General features: G+C 39.8%; 2 protein-coding genes across 2 annotated transcripts in view; one reads left to right on the forward strand and one right to left on the reverse strand.

The window, feature by feature from the left end:
- The window catches only part of nr6a1a (nuclear receptor subfamily 6, group A, member 1a), a 165,532-nt gene extending 162,149 nt beyond the window's left edge, over positions 1-3,383 (reverse strand). The window contains exon 1 of the mRNA XM_041786475.1: positions 3,061-3,383. Within this exon, the coding sequence (XP_041642409.1) occupies positions 3,061-3,127 (67 nt within the window). The 5' untranslated portion in view covers positions 3,128-3,383. The remainder of the gene's footprint in view (positions 1-3,060) is intronic.
- A 5,057-nt stretch (positions 3,384-8,440) lies between these two features.
- LOC121510179 (tripartite motif-containing protein 16-like) lies at positions 8,441-10,246 on the forward strand. The gene has a single exon (XM_041788126.1). The coding sequence runs from the start codon at positions 8,456-8,458 to the stop codon at positions 10,118-10,120; it is 1,665 nt and encodes a 554-aa protein (XP_041644060.1). The 5' UTR covers positions 8,441-8,455; the 3' UTR covers positions 10,121-10,246.
- The last annotated feature ends 6,362 nt before the right edge of the window (positions 10,247-16,608 follow it).

The raw sequence follows: 16,608 nt of genomic DNA on the forward strand, positions 1-16,608 counted from the left end.
CTGATTACCGTGGCCCCCAGGAGGGAGGGGCCCTTGAGAAATGTGTAATGAAAAATTTGTTTTTATTGATTTTTTCTTAGTAATAAGTGTCATTATTGGGTCAAAAGTGACTAAATAAGTTGGTCAAGAGACTGAAATTTGCATCAAATAGAATAAAATGAAATACTGGGGGGGGGGGGCTGCTCATCCCTTAAAAATGTCCAAATGGTATAGTCCAGCACTGCAAAATAATGCAAGTAAATTTAATTTAGCCATAGTTAAAATATTGCTATAAATGGAGAAATTATGGTTCAAAAATAAATTAAAATGCATAGATCTTTTTAAAAATTACATAACAACTGTTGCTTGACTAGCCGGTTAAGGGGGCCCTGTGTTATATTCTTCTAGGGGCCCTAAATCCCTAGCTACACCCCTGCTGAAAGGCATCGATGTTTTTTAAGGGCTGTATGAGTCTTATATAAAGTCTTGAAGCCAAAAATGCACTTCAAGGTCTGCACAGACGTGCCTTGAAAACAGAAGCATTTTTATTGTTCTAAGAGTATTTTAGAGATTCATCTTTATCTGCAGTTGCAGGGATGCTGTTTTTTTAATAATACATTCTGACTGAGGGGACTTCTTAGATTTTTTAAAGAGTGCCTCAAAAGAATAAAAGTCGAGTAACACTAGTGGCAGACACACTAGTGCAGGGGTTCTTAGCATTGGGGGTCTCCGGACACCTTATAAAAACTAAGAACATTTTTTAAATTACACTGTTGCCACTTAAACCAATTTTGCCAAATTTTAACCCGTTTCCATCACTTTTCCACACCAATGTAATCAATTTTAACACATTTTTGCAACTTAAAACTAGGGCTGGGCAATTAATCACGAATTAGATTAAATCACAGTATGACCTGTTGCAATTTTCAAATTGCAGACAGTGCAATTTTTTTTATCATGAAATGTGTGAAAATACCAATTTGATACCATTTTTTGCAGCAAAGACTTCATGCTCTACACATTGTGCACACATACAAGTGTCTTTTGTTGAAACAGTTTACTAAAATCCAACTTTTTCTGATCGTGTATATGATTTTCTTAATCAAAATGAGAACAGCAATGAAAAAATTATTATCACTTCAGTACAATCGATGTCAAATTTGCTCTATGAGCCAAAATCCCAGTTAGATATTTTTTCAAATCTTTCATCCCTAGTTTAATTTATCTAATATTGTATTGGTAATAATATATCATGATTTATTGCTTATGTTTGTTGAATAAAACATAGGATGAGGAACCTAAAAATAATTGCATATTAAATTGCAATATTGGGGAAAAAAAATCGCAATTAGATTATTTTCACAAATCGTTCAGCCTTACTTAAAATCCATTTTTTGTCAATTTTAAACCCTTTCCACCACTTTTTTTCTGCTGTTTTCGCCACTTTTAAACCAAATCTTGCAACTTTCTCCCTATTGTTGGCTCCATCGACCCATTATTGCCACTGTTAACCCCTTTTACTACTTTATAAGCCACATTTCACAATTTGATATGCCCATTTTTGCCAGTTTATATCAATTTTCATCCCATTTTTCCAAATCTCCACCTATTTTGCCATTTTAGCACCATTTTAGCCACTTTTAAATACCCTTTAACCACTTAATATGCACAGTTTTGTCACTTTAACCAGTTTTTGCCTCATTTTTGGGTTATTTTGCAACTTTTATCTAAGTTTTGGCATTTCTAACCCATTTCTGCCACTTTTAAAATCTAATTTCACCACCTTTCCCACCCTTTTTGCCATTATTAACCCATTTTAGCCATTTTAATGTATTTTAATTCTGTTTTCAACAAAAGGATTTACATTTTAAAAGAAGCTACTTACTACACAAATGAATTAAAATGTGTTTCTTTGATAAGAGTGGTTATTATTCAGGTTTAATATAAAATACCATAGCTTGACTTTACAATGGACCATGATTTTGCTGTGCCCCAGAAAGCTCTCCCATTTCCCCCCAGCCTTGTCTCCACATGACTATTCTTGATTGTGCATGGCTGTGTTCAACCATCTTCAGGTACAGTGGGGGTCCCCGGTCTCTGGCACCTTTATTTTGGGGGTTGTGGGCTGTAAATGTTGAGAACCCCTGCACTAATGTAGTGATAAGAAGCCTCACTCCGTGAAAATGTCCACGTAGGTCACGCTGAGTGTGCTCGGAGCAGCAAAGTTAAAGGAATTTTAATCTTGGAAATGTCAATAAATCTTCAGTCACCCGCATGGGGGCACGATATGGGACTGGCGCCTGGGTCAGACGCTGCTGCAAAGCATTGTGGGCTTTACTTTGGGTCGATATGAAAACATGTGAGAGCATAAAATTATAAGCAAACATGAAGTGAAGGAAGCTTTTTTCCCCAGGTGTTATCTTTATAGCAGCCTACTTAATATCAAAGTCGGTGTCATCGCGAGATCTCAATCCTCCTACTAAACTCACCATTCATCTCGGTGAATCGACTATTAACAATCATTTCCCAGTCATCTATCACCTCTCCGTGCTCAGAGGAGACTGGGACTGGGAAATGATTCTCCTCCTGTGAAGCGCAGCAAGCAGCGGATTTTGGGGACTAAAGCGCGAATGGCTCCAGGGTGTTCTCCAAGTTCAAAAGTTCACCTTTTACGATCTCTCCGAGCCTGACTGACCACCTCCAAATAAAAACATTCCTGCCTGTTCCCAGCAAAGCCCAAACTCCTGCTCACACAGCTGAGGGAGCACACAAACAAGCACCAATAATGGAGACGATTCATTCAAACCAACATGACAAAATGCGCCTTTTCATTCCAAACTGGCCATCATTTTTTTAAAACAGGCACTGAAAAGTTCCCCCTCTGCAGATTAAATTAGAATATTCTGGTTCCCTGCGTCTGTTCTGCCCTGTACAGTCACACATGAGCAGGTGTGGAGTTTGGAAAGTGGCATGAGAATGAGTGGAAGTGGGTGAAATGATGATGGCTGATGAAAACTAGTGCAGTCACGTTGTCATGTTTGCAGGTGAGGTACATGCTAGCTCCACCGAGTGTTTGCTTACCGGTGACGGACTTGGCGTTGTTTCTCTCCGGGTAGTCGAACCCGTTAGTCCTCTTCTCTATCTCCATCCTCCTGCATGGGCTGAGACCGAGTCAGCCCCACGAAGCCCGTCTGCGCGCTGAGCCCGATGCTGAGACGTCCCGGTCTGCTGGGTGCTGGTGCTGCTGGTCCAGTCCAGGTGCAGTCCTGAAGTCAATCACGGCTTTGTCCCTTTCCTCAGCCCCGGCTCGCTCACTGCTCGGACCGCCGTCCCATGGTTTAGCCTTCTGCTCTCAGTCAGCGGGGAATAACTGGGTCCACACCCCCAGGAGTGGTGCGTTCAGGGACTCGGAGGAGGCTGGAGGATCGCGGCTTCTCCAATCCAAATGTAAAGCAGGCGCATAAAAAGGCTTTTAAAGTCTATAAAAGCAAGAAGAAGAGCACTGTAGAGGAGCTCCTCTCCATTTCCACACACTTTACGAAAAGTTGACGACGTATTTCTGCAATCTAGACAGCCTTCAGGTGTTTCTCTTTACCTGATGCAATAAACATAAATTAGCCAATTTTTATTTTACTTCCTTGAAATGAGGTTTCAGTATCACTGGATTTTTGAATAAAACAAATAAAATGATGACTCCCCGTTTAGACTAAACATTTTAATCACATTGTCTTGTAGTCAGTGAGCACGTTTACAAAGATCTTTCTATCGTTTATAAATAAGGCCTGCCATCAATTTTAAATCAGTCTGAAACGTGATACTCAACGTGTGGCTCTTCTGTGATGATTTGTGGCTCTTTTATGTCTTAACTTCAAATATTATTCCCCCAGAAAACCTTAAAAAAGGGAAACTTTGATGCCAGAAATTATACATTGCAAGTCATATTAATCAGTTTCCCCCTACTTACACAGTTGGTATTTATTGTCAGACTCAGTTTTTTTCTCCTTGTTTCCGTATTTCACATGTTTTTGCCCTCTTAAATCCCGTTAAAGCCACCCCCACCCATATTTTTGCTGCTCTTTGCTGTTTTTTGTCCGCTTTTCCAACTTTTTGCTGCTTTATTCTTATTTTAGTAACTTTTAACTCATATTTTAGCAAGTTTTTGCAGATTTTGACCATTTTAGTCATTTTTAAGTCATATTTTAGAACGTCTCTGCAGCTTTTTTTTAAACATTTTTGCCAGTTTATGGACATTATTTCAGCTATAACTTATTTTTATTGCCCTTTTAACCCATTTCTTTGGCCACTTTTCACCACTTACATTGTGGCTCATGTAGTTTTTTTTTTTTTTTTCAATAATTTGGCTCTTTGGTTGAGTAACACTGGTCTATATTTATAGACTATGTTGATTCACCCTATATTTCATTTATTTATTTATATATTATATAGTAAGATATAGCTTTAAAATATTTTGCCCAGCCCAACTACTTTAGTTTAATTTTTCTTAAAACTTCGTTTTTCATCTAAAGAGGAGGCACCAAAAAGTTCTGGTATTCTTTTTGATTAAGCAAAGTCAAGGAAGAAGTAAAACTACCTTCATCTTATTATTCAAACCAGGGGTTCACAATGATGGGGTCGGGACCCCTATGGGGATCACGAGACACTGAGAGGGGGTCACAAGATGCCCTAAAAAAAACTAAGAATCTTTTTAAAATTACGGTGTTGCTACTTTACAACCATTTTGCTAAATTTTCACCTGTTTTTATCACTTTTTCCCACCAATTTGCCAATTTTAACACATTTTGCCACTTAACACCCATTTTTCCCATTTAAACCCTTTCCACCACTTTTTTCTGCCTATTTTTGCCACTTTGGACCTACTGTGGCCTCTGTTAAACCGATATTGCCTATATTAACCACTTTTTACCACATTTTACATCCATTTCAACCACATTTCACTATTTGATATACACATTTTTTTCCAGTTTAACCCATTTCTGCCAAATTTTGCCAATTTATCTGTTGTGGTGAACCTTTTTGCCAGTTTTTTTTTTTTAATCAATTTTTCATCCTATTTCACCAAATTTTCAACCCATTCTTACCAATTTAAAGTAATTTCAGCCACTATTTAATCCCTCTTAACACTATCTAAGCCTGTTTTTGCCACTTTTTGCTTATTTTTTGCCAACTTTATCACATTTTTGCCACTTCTAACCAATTTCTGCTACTTTTAAAATCCAATTTAACCACCCTTTCCACCATTTTTTTTTTTGCCATTATTAATCTATTCTAGCCACTTTTAACCCATTTTATTTCTGTTTTTAACAAAAGGGATTTGAACCCATTTTTAAGAAGGCTATCTACCCCACAAACGAACACAAAAATATACTTTCTTCTTTGGTAAGAATGGTTATTTTTCGGGTTAAAGCTCTCCCCTTTATCCCCCTAATGGGCGACCTTGTCTGCACATGACTATTCTAGATTGTGCATGGCTGTGTTCAACCATATTCAGGTACAGTGGGGGTCCCCAATCACTGGCACCTTTATTTTGAGGGTGGTGGGCTGAAAAGGTTGAGAACTCCTGATTTAAACCAACGATCAACAATTATCCAAGTTCATCGTCTGCCCATTATTCCCAACACTGACGTGACCTCATGTAACGTCATGATGTCCGGTCAGTCCCACCTGACCTGAAGGCAACACGAGCGCACAGAGAGATTACGCAACAGATGGACACAGCCTGGGTGCATTTTGGGATATGGAGTCATCTGCGTGTGTTCTCAGGCTAATGGCAGTTAGCTTCCTCGTTTGTTGATAGTTACTGGACAGAATTTTAGATGAGGAGTGTCAGTGTTTGATGAGGTCCGCTGCGATGAGTGAAGTCTTACCATGTACCGATACAAACTATTCCATAGAGTTTCAATAAAGCAGAGATTAGACGCAGATTGTAATGAGCAGTTTAAATAAATCTAATATTGCCTAAAAAATCACAGAGGGATAAATTACAGAAAAATGTTCAGTCCTGTGTTCAGGTCTAATGAAATGACCATTTCCACTGTTCTGCCATCTGGATATATCAGTTTATTCACATAACTTCAATATTAACACAATAAATATTCATATTTCTCTATTCCATCCAAACAAAAAAAAAATAAAAAATAAAATGTGCTTCATTCCGGTTCCTGACAGACTCATACAGTAAAAAAAACTGATCTGCTTTCACTCACACCTGAGTCCATGACCTGGAACCTGTCTTTATGCTCACTGCAAGCCAAAACTCCACCTGCTGGTCAAAGTCAGAATTACACACAGTCAAACACATACTTTACTAGAAACTCGGGTTAACATGGCATTGCTAGATATCCCTGAGAAATGTAAAGTATGGCCCTCCCTAGACTCTGCTGGTCCTCATCCCAGAACAAAAATGCAGTATGCCAAAACATCAGAGATTTAGATGTGGGTCTAACCTATGAAGACTCAAAATGAAGTGGATATACTTTGTATACCCTGCTCTTCATCACTGAGTGTAATTGTTTGAATCCTCCATAAAGGTGAAGGAGTCATGTGTTCTATTAGTGGCCACATGGTGGTGCTGTTGAACCTGAAGTGTTCCAAATATCCATCAGTTCCCCTTCTGCTCTTCCTACTCTTTCAATATTTGGTTTAAATGTTTACAGACACCAGCATTACAAATAAACTCATAAACTTATTCAAGCATACCTAAATTTATTGATTAATTGACATATTTCTATTCTGATCATATTAAACACTTATACTACTTCAGTTTGGACAGGAAGTCCTACCATCAGACACTTTGCACATCTTTTTCTTACACCACTTTATTGAAGGAGCTTTAAACCATCCAGTAACCACCGTCATCACATTAGTCATGACGATGATGAATGACCTGGAGAATAAAATAAATACATCACTAAAGGAAGAGGGGAGGGTTACTGATCAGGGCTGCTTTAGTGTGTGATGATTGTTTAATGAGTGTATTGGCAGTTGTGTGTAAATGGTAAAGTTAATATGTTTGTTGTAAACTAAAAAAGAACAGGGTGTAAAAATCCTCAAACATTCTCTTTCTTCAGGACAGTAAACTGTCTCTGATGGTCGCTGCAGCAGATGAAGGAGACTCTTCACTGAAAATAAAGACAGAGGTGGAATAAAAGTCATGATTCAAGACAAACAACTGATTACTTTAAATATTCTGTTAAAACAAACCTAAAATACCTCACATTTTTTAATGTGGATCTTAATCATCGCTGTCTGGTTCAATGCCTGAGTCAGGTTTCTTCTTTCTGTCGTTTTTTTTCCTCTCCAAATGATGGACAACAGAGTAAAAGGGAACAAACATCTTCAGCAGCCAGGAAAAATCACCTGTTTTAGTGCAGACTTGAAGCTGTAACAGAGTTTCAGATTGATGCGTTTTGCTGAGGTTAAATGCAGCAAAACAATGTTAAAGTAAATGTCTGGTAGTTGTTCTAAATGGCCTTAATTCTAGAAAACTGCTGGTCATTTTGAGTGGAGACTCTAGTTTAGACTGCTGCCACGCTAACGCACAGCAATTGACTGCAACAGTAGTGCACATGTGCGTTTGTCAGCAAGTGTCGCTTCGCCCGTCTACACGGATATCGAGATGGGAGTGATCCAGAGTGTTCCTGTTTTAGACTGGGATCATGGCAGCTGCTTGTTTGCATTTTTTGAACCATGTCAAGGTGCGATTACTTCTAACTCAGAAAGTGTGTGTAGGCTATATTTTAAACAATGAAACAAATAAGTTGTAACGATAAATTTCTTGTCCCTGTGCTGTATTTAATTGGAGAGAAATTGAAAAAGATTTAAACACTTTATTCTGTTTTATTCTATTCCTGAGCCGCTGTAACAAAACAGATAAAAACAACGATGGAAATTAAGGATTTATGTGACTTTGAAAACTTAAAATATCTGAGCTGATGCAGGAGCTCAACACAAAAGATTTTTTAAAATAAATTTTGACATTAAAGTGTAAAAAATCTTCAGCTGTACAACTTAAACTTCAAATAATTTCAGATGTTGAGCAGCAATGAATTAAGGCTTCATTGTTAACAAAGTTCAAACTTCACTGCGCCTGAGGCAATCTTAATTATTAAACCAAGAATTACATCCAGAGGAATTCCAACCACTTATCACAATTACCCCACAGTGCATTAAATCTATCTATATACATATTTATATGTCTGTATATAATATGTATGATATATCCTTTTCCTGGAATGAAGCTGGAATTTAAAACCTCTCCAACCTTACCTTTAAAGCCAACTCCTCTCTGACTCAGCATTTCCTCATTTTCTCCCAATCAGATTTACAGTTTGAAGATGGGTGTGAGCAACAGCAGCTGACGTTCACAGCACAAACACATGCTGTACAGATCAGAGCTCAAACTAGTTTCATTCCTCAGGAAGTCAAACTCAGACGGTCGTTGTCTCTGAGAGCTGAAATGGCGCATAAAGGATTTCAGCTGAATCAGGAAACCTTCTCTTGTTCCATCTGTCTGGATCTACTGAAGGATCCGGTGACTGTTTCCTGTGGACACAGCTACTGCATGAAGTGTCTTCAAACCCACTGGGATACAGAGGATGAGAAGAAACTCTACAGCTGCCCTCAGTGCAGGCAGACCTTCACACCGAGGCCTGTCCTGCTGAAAAACACCATGTTAGCAGTTTTAGTGGAGGAGCTGAAGAAGAGCGGACTCCAAGCTGCTCCTGCTGATCACTGCTATGCTGGAGCTGAACATGTGGCCTGTGACGTCTGCACCGGGAGGAAACTGAGAGCCCAAAAGTCCTGTCTGCAATGTCTGGCCTCTTACTGTCAGAATCACCTTCAGCCTCATTTTGAATCAGCTATATTTAAAAATCACAAGCTGGTGGAGCCGTCCAAGAAGCTCCAGGAGAACGTCTGCTCTCTTCATGATGAGGTGATGAAGATATTCTGTCGCACTGATCAGCAGTCTATCTGTACTATCTGTTTATTGGACGAGCATAAAGGCCACGACACGGTCTCAGCTGCAGCAGAGAGGGCCGAGAGGCAGAGAGAGCTGGAGGTGAGTCGACAAAACATCCAGCAGAGAATCCAGGACAGAGAGAAAGATGTGAAGCTGCTTCAACAGGAAGCAGAGGCCATCAATCGCTCCGCTGATAAAGCAGTGGAGGACAGCCAGGAGATCTTCACCCAGCTGATCCGTCTCATAGAGACACGACGCTCTGATGTGAGCCAGCAGGTCCGATCCAAGCAGGAAAGCCAAGTGAGTCGAGTCAAAGAGCTGGAGGAGAAGCTGAGGCAGGAGATCGCTGAGCTGAAGAGGAAAGACGGCGAGCTGCAGACGCTGTCACAAATACAGGATCACAACCAGTTTCTACACGACTATCCCTCACTGTCAGCACTCAGACAACCTACACACTCATCCAGCATCCATATCCGTCCTCTGAGGTACTTTGAAGACGTGATAGCGGCTGTGTCAGCAGTCAGAGAGAAACTACAGGACGTCCTGACAGAGACATGGACAAACATCTCACTCACAGGGACTGAAGTGGATGTTTTACTGCCACAACCAGAGCCCAAGACCAGAGAGGAGTTCATCAGATATTCATGTGACATCACACTGGATCCAAACACAGCATACAGAAATCTGTTATTATCTGATGGAAACAGAAAAGTTACATATACAAGTCAACCACAGTCTTATCCTAGTCACCCAGACAGATTCACTCAATGGTCTCAGGTCCTGAGTCGAGAGAGTCTGACTGGACGTTGTTACTGGGAGGTGGAGTGGAGAGGAAGAGTTTTTGTAGCAGTCGCATACAAGAATATCAGCAGAACAGGGGAATGGGTTGAATGTGGATTTGGACACAGTGACAAATCTTGGGCGTTATATTGTTATTACAGTGGTTATAACTTTTTCTACAACAATGTTGAGACTCCTGTCTCTGGTCCTCGGTCCTCCAGAGTGGGAGTGTACCTGGATCACAGAGCAGGTATTCTGTCCTTCTACAGCATCTCTGAAACCATGACTCTCCTCCACAGAGTCCACACCACATTCACTCAGCCTCTACATGCTGGACTTTTTGTTTATTATGGCACTGCTGAGCTGTGTAAGCTGAAGTAGACAGAAGTCATTTAAAGGAAAAGTGGGTTAACTTCTGTGTTTGAATCCTTCAGCTTGATTTTTCTTCATGTTTGTTGCTGAGAGCTGATTGGACCTCATTCACCAACCGTTCTTACTCACAAACTTGTTCTTCTAACCCTCTTCAGGCTCATTTATGCTACAAATGCTACTGAAGACCAGATGACTTTATCACCATACACAGTCTACTGGATGGCCAACCAAAACAGATTTAGAAATAACACAACATCTTCAATGGCTCTCATGGAATGTTGTAGAGAAAATTAACATTGGGTTGTGGAAAAAAAATATCACAATTTTGTTAAGGCCAGGTCATGATCTCGATTTTATCACAGGTTTTTCATTCAATTCTTAAGATACATTTGTAAGTTAATGACAAGAAAACAACCTTTCTCCTGATAGAATTTTTCAAATGCATGAATACTGTGTCAGAAAGTCTGTTTTTTTCTGTTTCTTCTGCACCAACCTGTTGGCCATTGTATTAAAATCTTTTAGAATTTTTCTAATTATTTTATTTTGAAATTTCACAGTTGGCCTCATCAGGTAAGGGAGTCTGGTGGTCTTCTCCCACAATAAACTCCAGTTCCAAACTTTTATTTTCCTGCATTCTGATCTATGTAATGAAATCAGTTTCTGCATTTTCTACTTTCCACTTTAAATGATTATTTTTGTGTCCTCTTCTGTGTTTTTAATTCTACTTTAGTGTTTTTAGGCTAATTTTAACACCTTGATTTTCATTTTAAAGCATGTGGACTTTAAATAGAATTCCTACAGCTGAAGTTTTAAACAAGTAGCCTGATCATGTGTAGTTTTAGATTGCAGAGTTACTCCGGTCTTGTTTACAGACTGCAAAAGAAAGAAAATATAAATATAGCCCAGAATCTGATGAATTTGAGAATAACAGGTTACTAAGTGGCACATTACAGTAACTGTTACTTTTTTATTTTCAGAGTGTCGCATAGATTCATAGATACATACATACAGATGTCTGTATTTGTTGCTGATCACCAAGGTTACAGAACACAGTCTTAACCAGATTGATTCATTTTTAATGTATTAATACCTCAATGCTCCTCTTTTTTGTCTCTTTCCTCTTTTTAAGAACAGGGATGTGTGAAATGAAAATGGGAAGAAGTGACACCAGGTCAAAACCCAGTATATGGCTGACCACAACTATCTAGGATGCCTGCTGAAATGCCTGACTGGCAGAGTGATTTTGTCATTATTCTTATTTATTGTGAGCCAAATTTATTGTGGCTTCTTAAATGTCCATAGCTACATGCTGTCCTCTCTCTCTGTCTCTCCTCTTAATAAAGTTCTTCTCTGTGTGCATATGAAACTACAGAGACATGAGTCAGACATCACTGATAGAGACAGACAGTGTCGCTGAGATTAAATGTATTTTAGTCAGATAGACATCTTTAATAGTAGTAAGTTAATACTAACAATAAAACACTAACTGTTAATGAACGGTTTATTCTAAAATACAATAAAAACTGCAGCAGTTTCATGAACATTTGTAATTCTCCTCAGACAGGTGTGTAAGGGTCTTTATGTGTGTAAAATTAAGCTCCTGGACTCCTGAGTGACTAATCTGTTAAAGATTCTTATCCACCTGTCTCTGGTTCTCACGGCCTCAGTACACATGACTTCAAGTTTCAGTGCTCCTATCGTCTTTTATATCCATTAAAGTGGGGTATTATGCCTTTTTTCAAGGCTTTACACCATCTCTCTGATACCCACGTAGTAGCTTTTCCATGGTTTACAGCTCAAAAAAACTCCTCATGTTTCTCACACTGGCGTTAACCTCCATCTGAAATGTATTGTTTTCGCTGCTGTTTCGTAACCCCCCCCCCCTTGGACCTCCTTTCCTCCGATTGGCTGATTTTCCGGAAGCTGGCCAGGGGCAGGACTCAGTGTTTTGTGCCCACCCGGTCCAATGTGGCTATGTTTACGTACTTGTAAACTTTGAATGAACCGGTCCAACTGAGTAAAATATGGCAAATTTTGATATACGTCCGTACGTGTTAGACCCGGAGTCTGACCCTGATAGTTTGGAGAGTGAGGGGGAAGAAAACCAGCAGCAGCGAAAGATAGAGCAGGATGTATCTGTTTGATAAGTGTTTAATTACTGTGTTACTAAATGGCTAAATGGCTAAAGGGCCTTGTGGGGGCGGTCTGTTCCGCTTTGCCGGCAGCACGGACGAACCACGAACCAGTCAGGAGATCCTATTGTCCTATATGACCTCATCAGTTCGCTCCATTGAAATCTCGTCTCAGGAAGATCTCAGAGAGATTCCCAATGAACCGTTTTCATTAGTTTACACTCTAATTCCAAGATTACTGCCACATAAGTTTATCTTGCAGTTTGAAAACTTGCATACGTGGAGTATGGACACCCAACATTGTGATTTTATATTTATGTTTTAAGAATTGGAAAAGTATAATACTCCCTCTTTAATGATCAATAAACATCACATTTATCATATTCCCTGGAAATAAAGACATGTCAAATGTTTCAGTAGTGTTCTCTTAACAACACAAATGCTGAGATTTTAACCTTTATTTGTTCCCCATAAACATACAGTATTAGGGAATATTTACCAAATGCTTTGTAGCGTACATCCCTGGCTCACGCAGGTGACACAGAGACACACAGCTGGAGCACACACAGCGCTGACGCGCTGATCCTCCATGGTCAGAGAGGAGCTTTAAGAGGAGAAAGTTCTGCTGTTTATCCTCTAGTATTCTGAAACTTTTGCCCTCAACAGATAGAAGCCTGAGGTCTACACTACCAACATGTTAGCGTGTGTTTCAGTGTAGGTGTGTGCATGAGCGTCGCGTTTGTGTGTGTCACTATGGAGCATGAAAGAAGACGAGGATGAGAGAGCAGCCGACGCTGCTGCGTAAAAGACACACAAACAGTCAAAGAGAAAGGGACGATAGGAGAAAGAGTGACAGGGGGACAGGAGATCATGATGGGAAAATTAAAAACCGAAGGTTGTGCAGGAGTCTCAAACCACGAGTCCAAGTGAAGTCTGGAGTCACCGTTGTGTGTGACTCAAGTCACCAACTCTGGTTGCTCTCTTCTCTTGTTTTAATAAAGAATAGTCCGGTTTTGACAAAAGTGCTGCTGTGACTAAGTCAGAGCTAATGGCTAATCCACCAGCAGCCATTGTATTACAAGCATTAACACAAGTGTGGCACCCTGGTTATTTGCATCAGTAGGACAATGCCCAGGATTGTTATTTGTCAGTTTCTGTTGTCATATTGGTCCCCCCCCCCAATTTTTCTGGTTAGATTTAATTTATTTAGATGCATGTTGTCACTTTGAACAGGATAAACTCACCTGCTTAAGCCTAATGTACCCTCAGGGCGATATTTGTTTTGGCCAGTAGGTGTCAGTAGTCGCGCTGTTTTGTTATCAACTGACGCTGCACTCCTGGCTTAGCAGGAAGGAAGCTCAGTTGTATTGCATTAGACTGTCTGAAAAGAAGTGCTAAACGCCGGCTCTAAAACAAGACTGTCTTTCTGTCATGTTTACAGGTGAGAGAGAAGTGCACAAGCGCTATACAATTTAGATTCAGTTTATCTATATTTGGGAAGTAAGTTTACATGCTAGAACTGTTGTTTTTGTCATAAAACAAGGATGCAAACTAGCGCTAGCATCCGAAGCTAATGTTAGCATGCGTAGCTCGCTATCTATGTTTAGCATTTGTTAACTGACACCTGTCAAGGTTGTTAATATGCACAATGTTTGCAAGATGTCATATGCATTACTGGTTAACAGAAACGTATTTTGTCAAGAATAAGCTGTACATTTCATGTTCTGTATTTGCACTTTGTTCAGTTTGGATACATTTACTCGAGGTATATTGTTATCTGAGTTACACGTTACTGTAAACTTAGGCTTAGCAGGAAGGAAGTATCACAATATGCCAGATGGATTTATTTCACACATCCATCTGGTACAGCTTCAATAGGAAACATTGAGAAAAGGCAGGGGATTTGAAAAAAACTAGGAGTGTGACTGGGTGAATGTTCTGTCTGTCACATCTCTACAGGCCAATAAGAGCAACAAAACATGTGACGTAGCCGCTATCAAGCTGCGCGTGCACAGCTACTGAGGAATAACGCGAAACATGGCGACTATAGACATGTAAGTACTCGACTTTTGTCGTTTTTGAAAAGAAAACAACTCACTGCTGTTCTTCATTCTTCTTTTAACTTAGAAATGTTGTCAAGTTCTGATAAAACTGGTGCTTTTGCAGCATCCACACTAATTTCTTCCTCCATAACTGCACCTGCTCTTGCTGCTACTTGTTTACGTCACGACTCTGCTGCACCTGAAAGTGCTGCCCCTCGTTGCCAATTGGTCCTGTCACTTTCTAACTGGGCCCAAACGGTTCAGATGAGAGCTGTGCAAGATGGATTCGCCAGTGAAAAACAAAGAAACGGGCGTATCCATCTGTTTTGCAAGGGTAGGTAGGAAGCTCAGTTGTATTGCATTAGACAGTCTGTAAAGAACAACTAGACACCGGGTCTCAAACAAGACTGTACTTCTGTTATGTTTGCAGTTACCAAGGCTGTGAATAAAGACCACCTTTTCTAATGGAACAACAAGTCTCATGCATTCAGAGTGTAACACACACATTTTAACCTTTTCACACTTTCACCCGCCACACCTGGTATTTCTACGCATGAAAACTTATTGTGTGACATCCACCAAGTTACACCCCTATATATGCAGTGGGACCTGTTGGGTTACCACCCATCCCTTAAAATACGGAATCGTCCCGTATTTGACAGTTAAATGCAGCGTCCCGTTTTGAGTCAATACGGGACGCCATTTGTTCCGTATTTTCATCCCTCACCTCCTACTCTGCCACTGATTGGTTCATACTTGTTGCAGTTGTTGGTTGGATTGGTCTGCTAAAACTTAGAGCCAATCAGAGGAGTAAGGTGGGTCTTCTCTTCGCGAAAAGTGGAGCAGGAGGAAGAGGTGACAGCTTCAAACACTCGCGGCACAGGAGCGTTTATATATACACAGAAGTGAGTGGGAGAATTAAACAACTGGTGGGACAGCAGCAGTGAAAGTGAGTAAAATTCCAAATGCAGTGTGTGCTGTCAAGTGTTTTCTGGGGAGCGTAGTGGTCAGGCAGACATTAAACGCATGCTTCCAGAGAACTACACAGACACAGGGTCCAAAAGAGCCAAACTGTGGTGTCACAGATCTTTATTCCCACACATTTCTTGAGGCTGATACAGTAAAAAACAGCTTTTTAAGCCTGTTTCGATGGAAGTTCCATTCATGGGACATCACAAACATTATCAAACCTTATCAAACCATGATGTTTTTCTGTCTGTCAGCCTCTGAGCTCCTTTTGGATTTGAGAGAACGAGTAATGCAGCAGCGGGGTGTGGCTTCAGACATGAGGGTCCCCGTGTAAAGAAAAAAAAACACTGGTATGATAGACGTTTAGCCAAGCTGACTTTTAATGGATCAAATGGTCCAATAAAACGTAATAATCCCCACCCAGATTAAACGTGTTAGTAGATATTGCTCTGTATTTCCATAATAATGTAAAAGTTTAAAGGATAGAAATAGATCTCTTCATTCAAAATTTTAAAAAAATGTCATTATTATTTTTTTCTTAGTATATAAAAGGGACAGATGGCAAATACTTTTAATCTGAACTGTGCTCACTTTGCTGTTTTAATTTCTTGTTTAAAGGGAGGAAAGACCGAACGAATATACTAAGGTAAAAGTGCAATGTCTTTGAATCAAATTTACTCAAGTAGAGGTAAAATAACTGGTCTGTAAATCTACTCCAGTAAACTTAAAAACTAATTCATTTACAGCGTATTTAGAGGAGTGATACATAATTACTTTTGATATTGGAGGGTTGGGGTTAAAATGTGAAATATTATCTTTCAAAACAAAAACAAAAAATTTAAAACAGCCATAGAATACGAGTCTCCAACCAGGTTGATAGCACACCTTTAAATTTAAATTGCAGCCTAACTGCAAATTTCAAGGTCAGCCGCAATGTGCTACGGACTATCTGGTGGCATCAGAGGTCAAATGGCTGTCAAGTGATGGGAAGTTTGGACCACCATTTCATACAATTTTGTTTTTATTATTTTACTTAATAAAAGATGCTGTGTAATCTGACAAAAGTACAGTATTTCCCTCAAAAGTTGCCTGATTGAAATTTGTAATTTTAAAAACACTCCAAAAAGTAAACAATGGCCTACATGACAAAACTCAAAGAGTGGTAATACAGTGGTCATGGTACAGGCCCGTGATGGCTGTGGCCCCGAGGATTGCGAGGCGTCCTTTATTTTAATGCACAAAAGGTGGCAGCCCTAGTTCCACTACCAGTCTCGTTCTGTCTTGCTTTGACCTGCTTTGTTCCATGCCGGTCTACCTGAACCAAGCCCCAGGCCTCCCCGACCTATCTGGACAT

This window comes from Cheilinus undulatus, linkage group 5 (assembly GCF_018320785.1).
Source record: "Cheilinus undulatus linkage group 5, ASM1832078v1, whole genome shotgun sequence".
NCBI classification, from domain to species: domain Eukaryota; kingdom Metazoa; phylum Chordata; class Actinopteri; order Labriformes; family Labridae; genus Cheilinus; species Cheilinus undulatus.